The sequence below is a fragment of the Triplophysa rosa genome, linkage group LG4 (genome assembly GCF_024868665.1).
Source record: "Triplophysa rosa linkage group LG4, Trosa_1v2, whole genome shotgun sequence".
Taxonomy (NCBI): domain Eukaryota; kingdom Metazoa; phylum Chordata; class Actinopteri; order Cypriniformes; family Nemacheilidae; genus Triplophysa; species Triplophysa rosa.
This window is the reverse complement of record NC_079893.1, coordinates 9,373,010-9,389,787: the sequence shown is the minus strand read 5'-3', so window position 1 is coordinate 9,389,787 and position 16,778 is coordinate 9,373,010. Positions and strand designations below refer to the sequence as shown.

Here is a 16,778-nt window from a genome sequence, read left to right as displayed (position 1 = left end):
AATTAGCATTGAGGCTCATTGAAGTTTTCACTGTGGTGTGTGTGCGTATGTGCGTGTATGAGTCACTGTGCCTCATCGATAAGGAACTCATTCTTGCATAATGCTACAGCCTCTCTGAGGAATTTCTCATATCAGTCTATGTTGCCTCGCCTGTGTTTCTTTTTTTTTAGTATTTTCTATGTTGCCTTGCCTGTGTTTCTTTTTTTTTGTATTTTGTTGTCCTGCTGAACTATTGTATATTGATTCCTCTTCCTGTATCACATGATACGATTGTTCAAATTTTTCATTTTACCAAATTAGATTTTCCCCAGCTCGGTGGTATTAGATATTTCTTAGTCTCCTGCTTCTGTGTGAGACGTGTTTTTTTCTTTCCACTCACGCTGTAATTTCCTCTTTTCCTCAAATCATCACTTTTTCTTTCGCTGGGCATAAATATTTTGTTGGCTCAGCGTGGAGTAACAGGTTGTCGTAGTGATTATGTCATCAGGGCTTTAGTGCATTGAGGAGATTGTATATTATGTAATCAAAACGGCTTACAGTACAATGGCTTTTTACAGGGTCCTTACGATATGTTATGTTGTACAGTATGTGCATGTATAAGAGTAAATATATACATTTTGAATAAAATGCATTTTCTGAGCAGAACAAAATGAACTACTGATGCAGAACAAATCTACTAAATTTGATTGTGTTCTGTTCTTTTCTGAGCTTTATAAAAACGAATTAGTTTAGCAATATTCCAAGCCATTGTACCAGCTGAATTCTATATTTATTAATCTATAAAAGTGCCAAGTTGCACATTAATACTGGTGGAATAATTTTTTTTGTTGTAATAATTAGTAATACGTTTTCTTTCTTTATTGAAAATGAGAAAATTTATCAAATTGCTATTGCAACTAACATTGGCGTAACATGCACCATTGAATAGTTTACGATAAAATCAGGTATGTATTTTAGGAAAGCAAGATATTTTAGATATTCAAATTGATTTGTGTCATGCCTTCCTTTTAAAAAGTCATTTTATGATCATAGCCTTGAGTTCTTTTTTCACAGTAGCCGGAACAAAGCCTGGTTCCATTATTTTGGATTTAATTTATTCAAAAACTCTTTTTTGGAGCTGCAGCGTTTTATTAGCCTTTATGGTCATGTTTTCTTTGGGAGAACATAGAGGCAAAACCCAAGAGAAAAGTGCAGTTAACCAGAATATCTGTGGTTAGTTTGGAAACCAAGATAGCAATCTGGACCAAGCTTCTGGTATTTAACCACGGAGTCTAGCAAAACTCTTTCTTGCAACCCCTGACACAATGATTCCAAGGAATAAAGCTTTGAAGATAACCCGCAAGCAAAAATAAGAGGCTTTTTTGCAAATTCTTCCTTATTTGGAGGGCTCTTGTGTTTGGCTTCTGGTATCAGAGGAACAGAAGACTGTCTCTGCTCAGATCTGGCTTGAAATTCTGAAAGCAGGATTTCCTTTGGCAAAGTAGCTTTGGATTTAAGTGTCTGCCAAATGCATCAATGTAATGCAATGTATTTGCATTTTTGCAAACAAATATGATTTGTTTGTTGTAGTCCAGGTATTTTGAAGACATATGAAGACTTTGTTTGAGAAACAAGCTGAAATTAATAGTTATTCTCTGAAAATCTCTGTCTTATAGTGTGGGTAATAAATGATGACAGACTTCTCATTTAAACTCACTTCCAAGAATAGCTGCCACTTCCAACTTATCAAAGGGTGAAGCATGAGTACAGATAGGTGAGTCTGGTAGTTAAAACGGGTTATCTAGCCCTCTTTTCTTATACAGCTTTAAATAGGAGTGTACACACCCACACAAACAGCACTTGAGTGCATGGTGACAGTCTGTAAGTGTGCCCGCCACGGTGGCCCTGACGTGTTGTGACCTTACCCCTTTAAAAAAAAAGCTTAGTTTCAGTCAAATTTTCCTACTAAAGCAATCAAAAGATGCTTGCATTTGCATTAAATGCATATTTTATTGTGTAATTAGTTGACATACAATGGTCACTAGTTTTATTTAGTGTGATTTCCCACGATTCCTTGAGAATACGAGGATAACACGTGAACTAGCTATGTGTTATGTTTATAAGGAGTTATTCCTGACGGCAGAATCTCTTTGCGGATGTGGTTTTCACCACAGCAGGCTTTTCTATGTCTGTCCTCGGTAGCTGGATCATGTTCTGATCATCTTGGTTAGAATAATATAAGGCAACACAGAGCTGAATTAACCTCGACTGTTGGAAGCTCTGCTTTATTTCAAAGCATTATTGCTTTCTGTTCCACATTTACCGTACTGCCCTCTAACCACAACACACAGTAAAAATAATCTCTTACATTTTACCACAGACCAAATTCTCTAGACGAAATACTGTATATAATAAATATGCATCTGCAGTGAATATGACCATCATAACATTGTTGTGTATTTGATGATTGCTCGATTTCAATCAAGAATTAACAAAGCTGGTAGAGTCAGTACAGTTCCAGAACGTCCGTAGTCACTTTACACAACAGTATAATAGACACATTGTTTATAACCCGTGTTGTCATTTTATGAAGCTGTGTTTCCTCATATTTGAACGAGGGATCTTAATAGTTACTTCTATCATGGTGCACGGAAGAAATAAAGTCATGCAGGTTTGGAGCAACATAAAATGGACAAACTACTTTTATTCAAAACATGCTCTGCTGCACTAATAGGAAGTGGAACGTGGTTTGGTGAAGCTACTAATGAATCAGCGTCTCTGAGAGAGGGAGGCTGAGAGTCTCCGTGGTTCGGGCCGGTATGGCGCACACAGGAGCTTAAAGCATTTAGACACACACACATATTCATTTGGGCATCCAATAGAACGCTAATCACAACTTGAGTATAAACCAAGACAACTTTAGAAACAGCCCCACATTTTTCAAATGGCACAAACTTACACACACGGCTTCAAAACAACATCCTAGAACTTCCTCTCCTCCCTTTAGCTTTACATGACATTTTTAACCTCCCTAAAAATTCCAGAACTGCAAATTAGACTAAACATCAACATTAATTGTGTCGCTCAAGCACAGACTCAATATTGCCCTCCCTGTTTTGTAGAATCTGTCGTCAGGTTATGAGGGGTTGATTTATTTAGCTGACTCTGATGTTCTGGCCAATAAATCTGTCATTGTGGGTTAAAAATATCCCAAATCAAATTCTTTATGTACAGTTTGTTGGCGGTCGATGGCAGCTTTTTGCGTGTGATTTTATTTATGCTTACACGACAATCACACACACTTGTATTGGCAGCAGATTCATAGTCTAGTACCGTTTTACTCCACCAGTTCTGTCAGAAGGCAATTCATTGTCATGGGCTATTAATGCAATATCGCTCGAGTAGGAGTGTGATTGCTCTTATGTCAGCATGACTGTGATTATGCCAGAGGCACGAGGCCGCAGGCCGAGTTCTGGAGGCAATCACAGCCCCTGATAAATCACATGACTACGTTTAACAACCCTACTCGTCTGCCGGCCACGCCCCCTCCCCTGCTCCAGCGCTCTCTCCCAGTTTCACCTGCTCTTGATCCCCGGAACTGTAATGGCACAAACTACATTTCCCATTACCCCCTTGCATCGAATGCCACTTTGATTACCCCCGCAACTGAGACACTGATAACACTTGCACCTGCAGCTCGTTCCCTTGGACTCTATTTATACCCTGTGTTGTTCTATGTTCAGTGTCAGGTCTAGTTGTCTTTAGTTGTTGTGTTGTTTCAGTCACTAGTTCAGACCATACTATTTTACCTGTGGATGTTATACTCACCTGTGGATGTTATACTCACCCGTGGATGTTACCTGTTTGTGGATACCCCCTGTCTTCATAATAAACCCTGTTAAACCGTGAGTAGTGTAGAGTAGAGTAGTTACGTCATCCCTTCCAGTCCTGAATTGTGACAGAAGACTTGACCGTCCAAACAACGATGTACACACTGCTACTGAACCTGGACTATGACATCTCCTCTCCATAGACCCAGTTTACGCAACTCTGCCAGGACGTCATGACTCTGAAGAGGTTCGCCGAGGATTTCTTCGAGGCGTGCAGACTGGTGAGTTGGAGCGACCCTGATCTTAACCATTTATTTCTGTCTGGACTATATGATGATCTAGTCGCTCTCATTATGCTTCCTGACGCACATGAATACCCCCTGGAGGACTTTCTTAACCAAGTCCTCCAGGCTGTGGGGTGTGAATTCTCCGTCGGGGAAAGTAATAAGAGTGGGTACAGTAATCATCCAGTTCCAGCCATAAATGGGAGGGTTGTACTGGCTCACCTGGGATGCGCGCCTCAATTCTCCACAGCCCAGCTCTCCGACCCCCCCCCCCGGATCCTGCCCCAAACCAGAGACCAGCCAGCCACCACCCCACAGCACGGAGCGCTTGCCAGACCTCACGGCAGACGGAGAACCTGAGACCACAGTGACACTTATGGTAGCACGCGACCCGTCTGGCCCAGTTACGTGAGCCGGCAACACTGTGCGCCGCCATAGGAGTACTGGTGGACTTCGAGGGCTTTGAGGGAAGCCCCGCCTATACTCCCTCCGCTGAGGGTGAGCTGCATCGGCCTTTGGATTGTTAGACCGGACTAATGAAATAGACTTTTGGCTGCTCCCTTCCCCGCTGGTTCCATCCAGCTCCTCCATGTCCCCACTGATCCAGCACAGCCTTCCCATGACCCCGCTGGTCCCGCCCAGCATTTTCACGTCCAGCTCTTCTACGCCCCCACTGGTCCCGCCCAGCCCTCCCTCAGCAGCCAACACCCCTTCGCCAGTCGCTCCCGGCCTCCCTCCCTCTGCCTTTGTCAACCAGTTCGTCAGCCCTGGATCTGTTGGCACCCGGAAACTCAGCTCACCCTCTGCACACCAGCGCCGTTGGGTTTGATGAGCCTCAGGATCTCCAGCTGCCAACTACCCCTGAAATGGAGTATCCCATGTCTCCGCCTTCAGCCTCCGAGACCCGGACTCCATCTCGGTCCTTCGACCCAGCAGCTACACCTTGGCTCCTGCCTCCCTCGTCTCCGCCCTGGCCCGTCATCCCACTGGCTCCACCAGGCTCTCTCGTCCCTCTGGCTCCACCTTGGTCAGTCGTTGACCATTCGCCTGTCAGGCTCCTTCCCTTCGACTCTACCTCCATCCTCAGTCACTCTGGCTTCACCGCGGTCTTCAGTGTCCACGCCTTCGCCTCGGCCCTTCAGACCTTCGGTGTCACCCGTGCTCTCCGCCTGCGCGGCTCCACCCTGGACTCCTCCCGCATCGGCTTTGTCTTCGTCGCTCGTCCCCAGGGTGTCGTCCGTCAGCTCTCCACCATGGCTCCTCCCTCCCTCGACTCAGCCCTGGGACCTCCTCCTGGCTGGTCTCTGGGTCATTATCCTGCTCCTCCTGCTCTGGACTCATCCCTGGCCCCTCCCTCTACCTTCACCACCCCAGCCCTATGGACTACCCCCGACCACCTTCCCTTTGCCAACCCATCGCCCTCCTCCTAAGCAACCACCCCCCCTTCTCTGTTGGTTCATTAAGGCGCGAGGTGGGAGTGCTGTAACAACCCTACTTGTCTACCGACCACGCTCCCTCCCCTGCTCCAGCGCTCTCTCCCAGTTTCACCCACTCTTGATCCCCGGACCTTTAATGGCACAAACCATGTCCCATCACCCCCTTGCATTGAACTCCACTTTGATTACACCCGCACCTGAGACACTGATTACACTTGCACCTGAAGCTCATTCCCTTGGACTCTATTTGTTCCCTGTGTTGTTCTATGTTCTATGTTCAGTGTCAGGTCTAGTTGACTAGTTGTTGTGTTGTCTCAGTAACTAGTTCAGACCATACTATTTTACCTGTGGATGTTATATTCACCTGTGGATGTTACCTGTTTGTGGAAACCAGTGGCTATCCGTGACTCCTCTTCCGGGGAAGCAGTAATGCGAAGCTCGGCAAAACATGTATTTAGCCCCTCATGTGTGTGGCGCATCATTTCAAAATACGTGCCTGCTGCAGACGCGTCGAAAAGGATTTTAATAAAAGAGACGCTCGTTTGCTAGATACTCGCTTAATCTCGTGTGTAATCAGAGTTAAGTGTTAATGCAGTGTCTTCTGAACGCAAGCGACTCTTTTATCATATACCCTTTTGACGCGTCTGCAGCAGGCACGTATTTTGACATGCTGCGTGATGCACATAGGTTCACGTGAAGCGCTGAACATGTATTTTGAATTCCTGTTTCCCCTGAAGAGGAGGCACCGATCGCCACTGGTGGAAACCCCCTGTCTTCATATTAAACCGTGAGTAGTGTGTTACATTGTCCCTTCCAGTCCTGAAATGTGTCACTACGTATAGATAAATCAGAAACCTTGGTGATACTGGTGGAATATCTCATGGCTCTCAGCAAATCAGATTCGAGAACCAGAAAGAACTGTTGTATAATAAGAACCATTTATAACCTATCATAAAAAAACAGCATTAATACAGAACAATACTTACTGAATATACAATACAGTCCTGTTTCTATTAAGAGTAAGCGTTGTATAGTTTTAAATAAACTTAACTGATGTTTCATAAGTTTGTATGTAGACTATTCTATTCAATTCTATTAAGATTTACTTTATTATGATTTAACAGTCATGTTATTCGGTAGTTGTCTTTAGGCCATAATGTTGGTAATGCTGTTGTCCATACAATGAAAGTGAATGGTGACCAGGGGCTGTCAATTTAAAAAAAAATGTATACAAAATGCATTCTTTTAGTTTAAAATGATGTCACATTACATGGCAATAAATGAAAGTCAAACACCGTTTCTTCAGGAAACTACAGTGCACATGTAGTGAAGATTAAGAAATGCTAAAAAAAAAGAGACAACAAACAGTATGAACAGTAAGGGTTCATTAAATTAAGGGATAAGATATTCTTTTGATGGGTATAAAATGTATAAAAAGCCAATAAATCTGCATATGTCATATTGTGCATTTTGATGTTCACATGGTTGTCTAAACCCCTCTGAATCAACTGTGAGATTAGGCACACCAAATCATGTGTTTGAGAGCGTACAAGAACCTCAGAATGGATTTAATGATTTCCTCTCATATTATCTCATGTTTCCCTCTCTTTGTCCTCCTTTATGCACTCCTTTACAAAATTAGAACAATCTCCAGAGATAGACAAACAGGCTGGATCACACATTCTGGAGTGATCATCAAATGACTTTATTTAATTAACACGTTGGAATTGAGCTTTACATGAACATATGTTTTATGTGTCTGCATGTGTGTGTGTGCAGCTGTTGTGACTCCTCCTGCCCATAAGTGTCATGATCGACAAAGCTGAGAGAGACCCAAATGCGGGAAAAAGCTTTATTAGAAAAAGGCAACAGTCAATAATCCAATCAACCAAGGAAGGCACAGCCGCGGGAAGCAGAAAGATACACCACCGGAACGGGAGAGGCATCCAAAGAGCGTCGAGCATTCCCCGCCGGGGTAAGGGGTCAGTAGTTGGGGTTCGAGGGATTACCTCGAACCAACTCTCAGGAGGAGAGAGAAGTGGTAGCTCGTGACGAAGATGACGCCCCTGATGCGACTGTTGCCAGGTCGGGTGTGGAGCGAGGCCGCCGGCCGGGACGCCAACGGACACTGCGTAGACAGAAAGCAGACCTGGGACGTGATGGGAGAGAGGAGAGAACAAACTGGAAAAGCTAAGGAATAACAGAGTCAAGAGAAGCACGTTCGTGAAGGCCAAATGACTAGAGGAGCTAGGACTAAGGCTATGACTAGGACTGTGGCAAGGCTAAGGAATCCAAGAGGATATAAATGTACAATAGGTGAGCCGCAGCAGCACCTAGGTCAGTCTGTAGTTGAAAACACACAACGGTCAGACACAGGACAAGAAACACCAAGGGATTATAAAGGAAACCTAGATGGGCTGTAATAGTTAACAGGTGTGGGACAATTGCGAGAACAAGCGGGCTTAATGATGGAAGTAAAAACAGGTGTGAGAGAGCTGAGTGGAAAAACACCAGTGCAAGGAAAACCCTAACGGAGACACGTGGGTGGGAACAGTGACGCAGACTCCGAGCACGTGATCAGCCGTCAGTAGACTGCTTCCATGTGCTCGACAAAACAAGACCGTTCCCGTGCAGACAATTACCCCGACCTTACCTGGGTCGTGACACATAAGATGCTGGCAACTGGTATCATTGTCCCCACAATGATAGTAAAAGTCTCACACACTTACACGGTCCCCACAATTCAAAGGGATTATTAAACATACTAAATCTGGCTTCAAGAAAGGACATTCTACCGCTCTCTTGTCTGTAGTTGAAAACCTACGGCAGGCAAGGGCTAAATCCTTGTCATCTGTGCTTGATCTCTCTGCTGCATTTGACACTGTGAACCACCAGATCCTGCTGTCTACCCTCTCCAAACTGGGCATCTCTGGAACTGCACGCAACTGATTCGACTCTTATCTCACAAGCAGATCCTTTAAGGTATCCTGGAGAGGCCAGACATCCAGATCTCACCAGCTGACAACTGGAGTTCCTCAGGGATCAGTTCTTGATCCTCTCCTCTTTTCTATAAACACCACCTCCCTGGGTCCAATAATTAAGGCACATGGGTTCTCATACCATTTTTATACAGATGACACGCAGCTTTATTTCTCATTTCAGCCAGATAACCACACCATCTCTGCCTGTGTCTCTGCCTGCCTTCTGGACATCTCTTCTTGGATGAAAGAGCATCACCTACAACTCAACCTCTCAAAGACAGAACCTCCTGATTATACCGGCCCAGCCCTCAATTTGAACACCAGCTTACTGTTCAGCTCGGATCCTCAACTATAACACCCACCAAGTCTGCGAGGAACCTGGAGGTGATGTTTGACGACCAGCTGAAATTCACCTCCCACACCGCAGCAACCTCTAGAACTTGCAGGTATGTGCTCTACAACATCAGGAAAATCAGACCGTTCTTGTCGGAGCATGCCTCTCCTGCTTGTCCAAGCTCTGGTCATATCAAGACCAGATTACTATAAGGACTACTGCCATTCTCTACTGGCCGGCCCTTGCAAATGATCCAGAATGCAGCTGCACGTCTAGTTTTCAAACAGCCTAAAAGAACCCATGTAACACCCCTTCTGATTTCACTTCACTGGCTGCCAGTTGCCGCCCGCATCAAGTTTAAATCTCTGACACTGGCCTTCAGAACGATAACGGCAAATTCGCCCATCTACCTTAACTCCAGGTAGTGCAGAGTGCTCCAGGTCTACATCCCCTCCCATCATCTTCGGTCTGAAAATGAGCGACGCCTGGTTGTTCCATCAAAGCGAGGCACCAAATCGCTTGCAAAAACCATTACTTATTCCATTCCCCTTTGGTGGAATGAACTACCAGCCTCCATCCGAACTGCAGCATCCTTCACAAGTTTAAAAAAACAGCTCAAAACATACCTGTTCCGCATTTATTTGACTAACCAATAACTCTGTATGTCTGTCTGTCTGTCAAAAAAAAAACTTTTGTTCATTCTCTCCTTCGCTTACTCCAGCTTTAATCCTCCTAGTAGCATGGCCTTGTAAACTAACGGTACTGTTTAGCGTGTTGACAAAATGTTTATATGCTCTCCATACTTGTAAGTCACTTTGGATAAAAGCGTCTGCCAAATTAGTAAATGTAAATGATGTTTATTTGAAAATGTAAAATGCAGAAATGCAGAAAGTTTACTGTGATGGTTAGGTTTTGGGCTTGGGTTAGGGGAAGGCAATAGAATATACAGTTTGTCCAGTATAAAAATCATTACGCCTATGGAAAGATGCGTGTGTGTGTTGGAAAGAGAGAGTTTTAGAGAATTATAATTATCACATTTAAAGCGGACATAACACAAGCAGTTTCTGCCAATCTCATATTAATCTTGAGTACCTAGAGTAGGATTGTATACTTCGTATTTTTGAAGAGTCTTTAGTTTGATCACATTTATAAAAGACAGATACAACTGTACAATTATTTCCGAAAACCAACGACCTGGAACTAAAGCAGGTGCGCACCCATTGCCAACAAAATACAGACATACAGTATGACTCAGTTTCACTTACTATAGTAGTCAATGGGGGGGCAAAATCTGTCTGGTTATAAGAATTTTTCCAAATATCTTTCATGTGTTCATCAGAACAAAGAAATTTATACAGATTTGGAACAACTCGAATGTGAGTAAATGATGACAGAATTTTCATTTTTGGGTGAAGTATCTCTTTAATGTTTTATACGCATTTAAAATGTCTTAACTGTTTCCCTGGAGTGAGTTTTTAACCGCAATTTCTCAGTTTCTTTTTAAAACATGATACATTTGCAGATGTACAAACAAAATCTAATCATAAAATTTCATTTCTATTCGTAATACCGAACATTTATTTTATTTATCGTTTACATACATGTGCTTTGGAAGGATATACTGGTTTTACGGTAAATTGCTGTAATGATCTTGCTTCATTGATATGTAGACATTATTTTGCGTTTATGAACTGTACATTATTATGCTGTTGTCTGTGACGTAAAATAAACACATCTGTGCTTATAACATTGTTTGAGTAGCTGTTTTGTGAATATTATAATGATAATATTATGGACCCGCGTCCACCGAGCCCGTCCCTGTTTATACCGTTAATGCATATAAGAATCTGCATATTATCACTTCTAAAGTTCGGTATTAGCTGATGTTAAACATTTATTCTAATTATTGTTTGCGGGTCTTGGTAGTTTTGCTATAGTTTTTACCATGGTAAAACCGCATCGGGTATGCTCATGCTTTATTGGCATGACACATACTCTGCCTTTATAAACTGTAATTTTTTTCGTGCCATTTGTAAAATAAAATATACACAACATGTGCTTTAAAACACTGTTTTAGTGGGTATTTAGGTGAACACTTGTGCAGTGTGCAAACGTCAGCAAATTAAATTGGATTTGAACCTTGTCGTATAAACATGGACGTCAATCTGAATAAATTAATTCCGAAGTGTCCATGTAAACGTAGCTATTATATATATATACAAAGTATATAAATGTCTTAAAAATGAACAAATACAGATCTTCTTTTTTTGCTAATTTATTTTGTTTCTGCTCATAGGTATATATTTTGATGGCAAATATTCTTTTATATCCACTTCAGCCGTTTCATTCTGATCCACAGCTGCAGTTTTGAGCTTCTGTTTAGTTTCCTGCAATATTAGTGCAAAGCCCTCTGGGTGCACTTGAGTGTGATAAACATGCAATGCCATCTGCAGCTTGTGTTAACAGGCAATTAAGCTGACATTTCCGTTATATAATGGGCTAGCTGACATGGCTCTTCACTTCTCATTGCTTACTGTAATACTGCATTGTTCGGCTAGGCTCAGCTGCAAAATTCTTCTGATACATTTGTGGAACAAACAGCTTCGTTCGTCAGCCTGAATCAGGTTTTGTCAGCAGATCTGTTCATGATTCTGTATGTAAATGCAGTTTTAAATGCTGTGAAAAGCAAAATAATGTGTTTTGATGAGAATTCTCTTTTGCTGTGGATAAATATTAAGTAGCGGAACGTTTGCAATATATCTAATTGAAAATGAAATGAAAACTGGAAAAAGTATGCCAGGATTGTATTTTATCCATCAAAAAGTGATTGGATTATGAAATGTGTGCATCAAACACCGGAAAGGAGCCAGTTGGCTGGTGTTGAGGGGTAGACAAATACGAAAAGTGTTATGGGTCAGAGCATGACAAGTTTGTCAACTTGTTTGTTCTTAAATTAACTTTGGAACAGGAGGTCTTGGCCAGCATGTGAGATTAATATAATATGACATGACATGGTAGAAAAATAGTAAACAGACCCGGAGAGACTGGATGGTTTTCTTTTCGTGTTGACCCAGAGACTAGTTCTTTTTAAAGATGCATATGAGTGATTCCCACAAAATCTTGGTTTCAAGTTGTAAAACGTGATTTTCTTAAAGAAAAGGTGATCAAAAATATACACTGTATATATTAAATAAAAAACATTTTCACAGAAAAAACGTTTAAATGTGTAATTTTGATGGTCAAAGATTAGTTTCAAGGGATAAAATGATTGACCACATGGGGATTTTAAAAACACTTGCATCAACAAATTTCCTTTTAGTTCGTTAAAAAGAAGGTATGTTATGTTTTAAAGCATTAATTTCAAAACAATTTGACAAAAAGGCTTTTAAAAATTCTCATTACCGTAACCATTTAAAACCTTCAATTCCACAACATGTTTTGCTAAAAAAAAAGTGAATCCATGATCATACATAAGACATTAATGAAGCATATTTTAATAGAAAATTAAACATGTAACATTTTTTAAATGCAGAAAACTGTAATGAGAATTCGGTTTCGGTAATGAAAATGAATGAAGTCGTGTACACAGTGGGACAAGAGAATATTAAGCTTTTAAACAGAAAAATATAAAGTATTCTGTTAACCTACCATTTGAAAGGTAGTTGTAGGTGTGTTTCTTCACATAATATCAAACTGGTTTAGAGAGAATGGCCTATTCAGATTATTGTTAGTGCCGTTAGTTTCTTTATTATTCAATGTAGGAAGGAATGCCTCTTCAGATTCTTCAGAATGGTTTATACCCAACTGGTACCCAACTCATTGAGGCTGTACAAGAACATTGAAGCAAATTGTAAAAGAAGGTGATGAGATCAAAATTAAGGCAATTTTTGATCTGACACCAATTTTATAAAACAATTATGGCTGCAGTGGGGTGAAAGCTACAGAGATCCAAATAATGATGATAGCACTTTCACTCCCTGGGCGTAACAGCAAGCAATAAATCTGTCAGTAGCAAAGGGCTATCTGACAACTGCATCTTATTTTTATGTCCTAAGGTCTCTCTCTCACACACACTCTTTCTCTCTCTCTAATCCATAATGTCTGGTCACTGTTCACCTCAGTGAATGCGGGAGACATTATCAGATGTTGTGAGGATTCATTTGGTAATCCCCATATGTTTCTGGTTTGAAGTACAGTGACAACATCACAGCTTAATGTTTTTCCAAACTGACTCTTACTGTGTCTGTATATTTAGTGTGTTTTTGTCAGAGACAGATATGGATTCTATGATTAGATCCCACCGCTTACATTCCACACCTTGTGCTTCATGTTTACAAATAGTGGAGCGGAAGAGAGACAGTGAAATACAGTATGTGTGTGTGAAATACGCTTTAAAATTAACACATAGCTGGCACACGGGGTGTGTTCCTAACCGCAGACTGTCCGGTGTCAGTGTATTACTCCAAACTCACTCACATACTGACGCCACAGTTTCTCGGCAGTAAACATCATGGATCCTGATTAAGACCTAGGTCGCCATTTGATACACATCAAACATGTTTAAAACAGAACATCCTCAAAATCTGACACACACTGATTATATACAGTATATATAACCTGTGCCAGACATAGTGCAGCTTGGTAAAAATATGTGTGTCGTCATGATGTCATGGTGTATAAAATAAAAATAGAATATTGTTAGCTCTGTTTAAAGACAGTGTAGATGGTTTGATCCAGAAACATTTTTAGTTGAAAGTTTTCTCATATTCTGATAGCAATTACTATATTAAGTGGTCAAAATGTATTTTATGTCTGTGGAACTCATAGGACCAAAAAATGTTAGTCCAGTTGTTGCATTTGGTCGGATATGATTTGTGATTCAGATGGAGATTGGGTTCATTTTGAAGTGGGTAGTTGACGAATAAATCGTACATGTGTCCTATGGTGTGATATAGCAAAATTTTGTAAACAAACTGTTAATATTTCATTGTTTTATATTTTTTATATTTATATGATCATATAAAGTAACATAAGAGAGATTAATCTTCATTGTTAGTTTTTTTTCTACATTTTTGCTGTCAACAGAGGACACTATAGGACAAATTTGCATATTATTCTGTCAACTACCCAAGTATAAAAATAACAATTTGCTTTTGTGATTGTTAAAAGCACTTTGATGTGTGTTACAGGTGAAAGTGTGCTTCTTCAGAACACAGTTTGGTGAAGATCTTCATCATGAATACAGGTATTCACTGATATTTCAAAAGTGCATGACACTTCAGACCGTATGTGTATCTGCACAAATGACTCTTTTGCTTTGCTTTGCTTTTAAAATACTTATTTTATGTTCATTGTATCAACATTACAGAGACATTTCATTTAAAGAGATACATTGTGAAAAGAGACCCTTGGCTCATTGGGGCCAAGTTAAGATCTGGATTTATGATCTGAATTTTATCAGGCATATAAGGCTAAATTGATTGAAAGAAATGTGCAAAATCTTAACATGGATATGCATACAGCATGATTAGCCCATCTTTGTATGAGACAAATCACACTGTGGTAACAATCACATTACCCTGAGTCCTAACCAGGTGTAATGAGATTTCCTGTGGCTCAGGTTACAGCGCGGCGCTAGCAACGCCACTGTCATGAGTTCGATCCCAAGGGATTGCACATACTTAGAAACAAATGTATAGTACAATGCAATGTAAGTCGCTTTGGATAAAAGCGTCTGCCAAATGCGTAAATGTAAAATGTAAATTAAGAGACAGGTGATAACAGATATCTCTTCTATATAAGTAAGTATTTGTCATGCAGCTCAGAAATGCAAAACATGACGATACATGACTCAGTTGCTCGGGTTCTATTTTTGTGGCATCATACTGGAAGGCTCCAGCCATAGTGAAATCTCTTTGGTCCCACTCTCCACAAATGTTTTGATTGGCTGTGACAATTTTATTATGGGTGGACAAATAATTTTTCACTACGAAGTTGTCATGTTGCATCTGGTTAGGACACAGTGTTGCTGTAGTCTGTCAATTTTTCAACAATAATTTACAAATGACAAATAATGGAATTTTTCAAGGCAGCCTAACAAACAAAAAATCATTAAAAAATTGCTACAATTAACATTATCATTTTATTTCATATTTATGCATTGTCAGTTCCTGCAATAATGTTGTATTTGATGATGCACGTGCTTGGCTTTTTATTTCTTTTGCATGTATGCTTCTGTGTGTGCGTGTGAATACAAACGTAATCTAGATAGCGGAGGATGTGCTCGTAAGAGTTCATCACTGTCTCTCACCCTGTGGCCTGTGAAGAGTGTTCAGAGCTCACCCAATCTCTACTCTACTGCAGGTATCAGTACTAAAGCCGGGAAATTAAACAAAGACAGATGGAAATCTCTGTACTTAGTCTCTGTGAACTTAGTATTATATTTATAATTGTACATGTTAGGCATTACAAACCTGGTTCAGGTTTGAATGAAATCAATATAATATAGCTTCCATTTTCTAGGCTGATAGCTACAAGGATCCATGCATCTCCACGAGTATATGCTCCTGTTTGAGTGCGTCTGCTGAAAACTGACAGACTGTCAAGACCTGTCAGGGATATAACAACACACCTTTGAATTATGAAAAGCTCTAGGCCGCAGGCAGTAAAACACACATTCACAGATGCACCGACGTGTCCTTCATCTTTTAAAGCTGAACTGTTTGTTGGCACATACAGAACAGTGAGGGTATAAAAAGTATATCCCATTGGGTTTCACACATGGACCATCATTTGTGACTGGGCATACAAACTTGTCAGGAATGGGGAGGGAAGAACCCAATTGCAGGCAGCCAGGTAGACAACAAAACATTTATTTAAATAATAAGCCCACGATGGGGAAAACAGTAACTCAAACAAGGGATAACAAAACACTTGCCATGTGGGGAAAATACAAAGTCAACAAACTAAAACACAGGGCATAATCCAAAAGGCAGGGTAACAGCAAACATCAGGAGAATAAGGCAACAAGGTAGACAGGAACAATACAAGAATCTAACACAACACAGCAGCACAGGACAGAAAACACGAGGGTATAAAATAGGGAACCAAATCAAGAGGGGAACAGGTATGGGGCATGAAATCGTTAACACATACTAATAAGGAAACGAGAGGGTGGGGACATAGATGAGACCGGAGAGAGCGCATGTTATGTCAGAACCAACAATAACATGCCTCTCGCCACACAAAACATGAGGCTCTGTCATGATCCTGCCACTAGATCGAGAAAGACATGACATGATGAGGCAGAATCATGACACAAACTCCTGCCATTCTGATAAATAGCATTTGCATTTAGAATTTAATCATGCATTTATATATCTAAATTAAAAAAATTCTGTGATCTTTTCATTCCAATGATATGACCATAAATTACTCTTTTTACGTGCTTTACTGTAAATACAGTATGTGTTTTGTCACATATTTGTTTCATACTGTGTTTTGCTGTAACTTGTTGTCTGTTGTCGTGTTATCAGTAGTGACTACATTTTTCTTATAATTATGCATGCTCATGTAATTGTTACATTATGGATGTAATATTATATATTTTTATTTTTTTACAGGAAGTGAATCTCAGTCTTCAGATTCAGGCAAGTGTTTGTTACATAAGTGTGTCTGTTAATATTTGTGGGTACAGTGATAAGTACTAAGCTGGCTTTACTGTGTGCAGATGCCTGGCGTTCACGTAGTGTGGCCGAGGGGTTGAGGAATGGAGATGCCGGGAACTCGTCCTTGAGTGCCAAAGGTTTTCGTAGTGTTAAACCCAACCTGCAAGACAAGAAATCACCCACAGCGGTACATTTATCTTTATTATGCTTTCTGAATTAATTTGAATGTTTGATAAAAGCTGCTGTTATATTTTATACCATATTGTC

General features: G+C 40.7%; 1 protein-coding gene across 10 annotated transcripts in view; it reads left to right on the top strand.

Moving 5' to 3' along the window:
- LOC130552633 (sorbin and SH3 domain-containing protein 2-like) overlaps positions 1–16,778 on the top strand; it is a 69,557-nt gene that overhangs the window by 21,341 nt on the left and 31,438 nt on the right. For 5 of the 10 annotated variants that reach the window (XM_057331046.1, XM_057331045.1, XM_057331039.1 and 2 more), the window contains exons 2-5: positions 14,034–14,089; positions 15,112–15,207; positions 16,467–16,493; positions 16,574–16,698. In XM_057331046.1, coding sequence (XP_057187029.1) covers positions 14,080–14,089; positions 15,112–15,207; positions 16,467–16,493; positions 16,574–16,698 — 258 coding nt within the window. In that variant the 5' untranslated portion in view covers positions 14,034–14,079. The remainder of the gene's footprint in view (positions 1–14,033; positions 14,090–15,111; positions 15,208–16,466; positions 16,494–16,573; positions 16,699–16,778) is intronic. The other 5 variants (XM_057331044.1, XM_057331043.1, XM_057331041.1 and 2 more) reach the window with 1 other exon arrangement.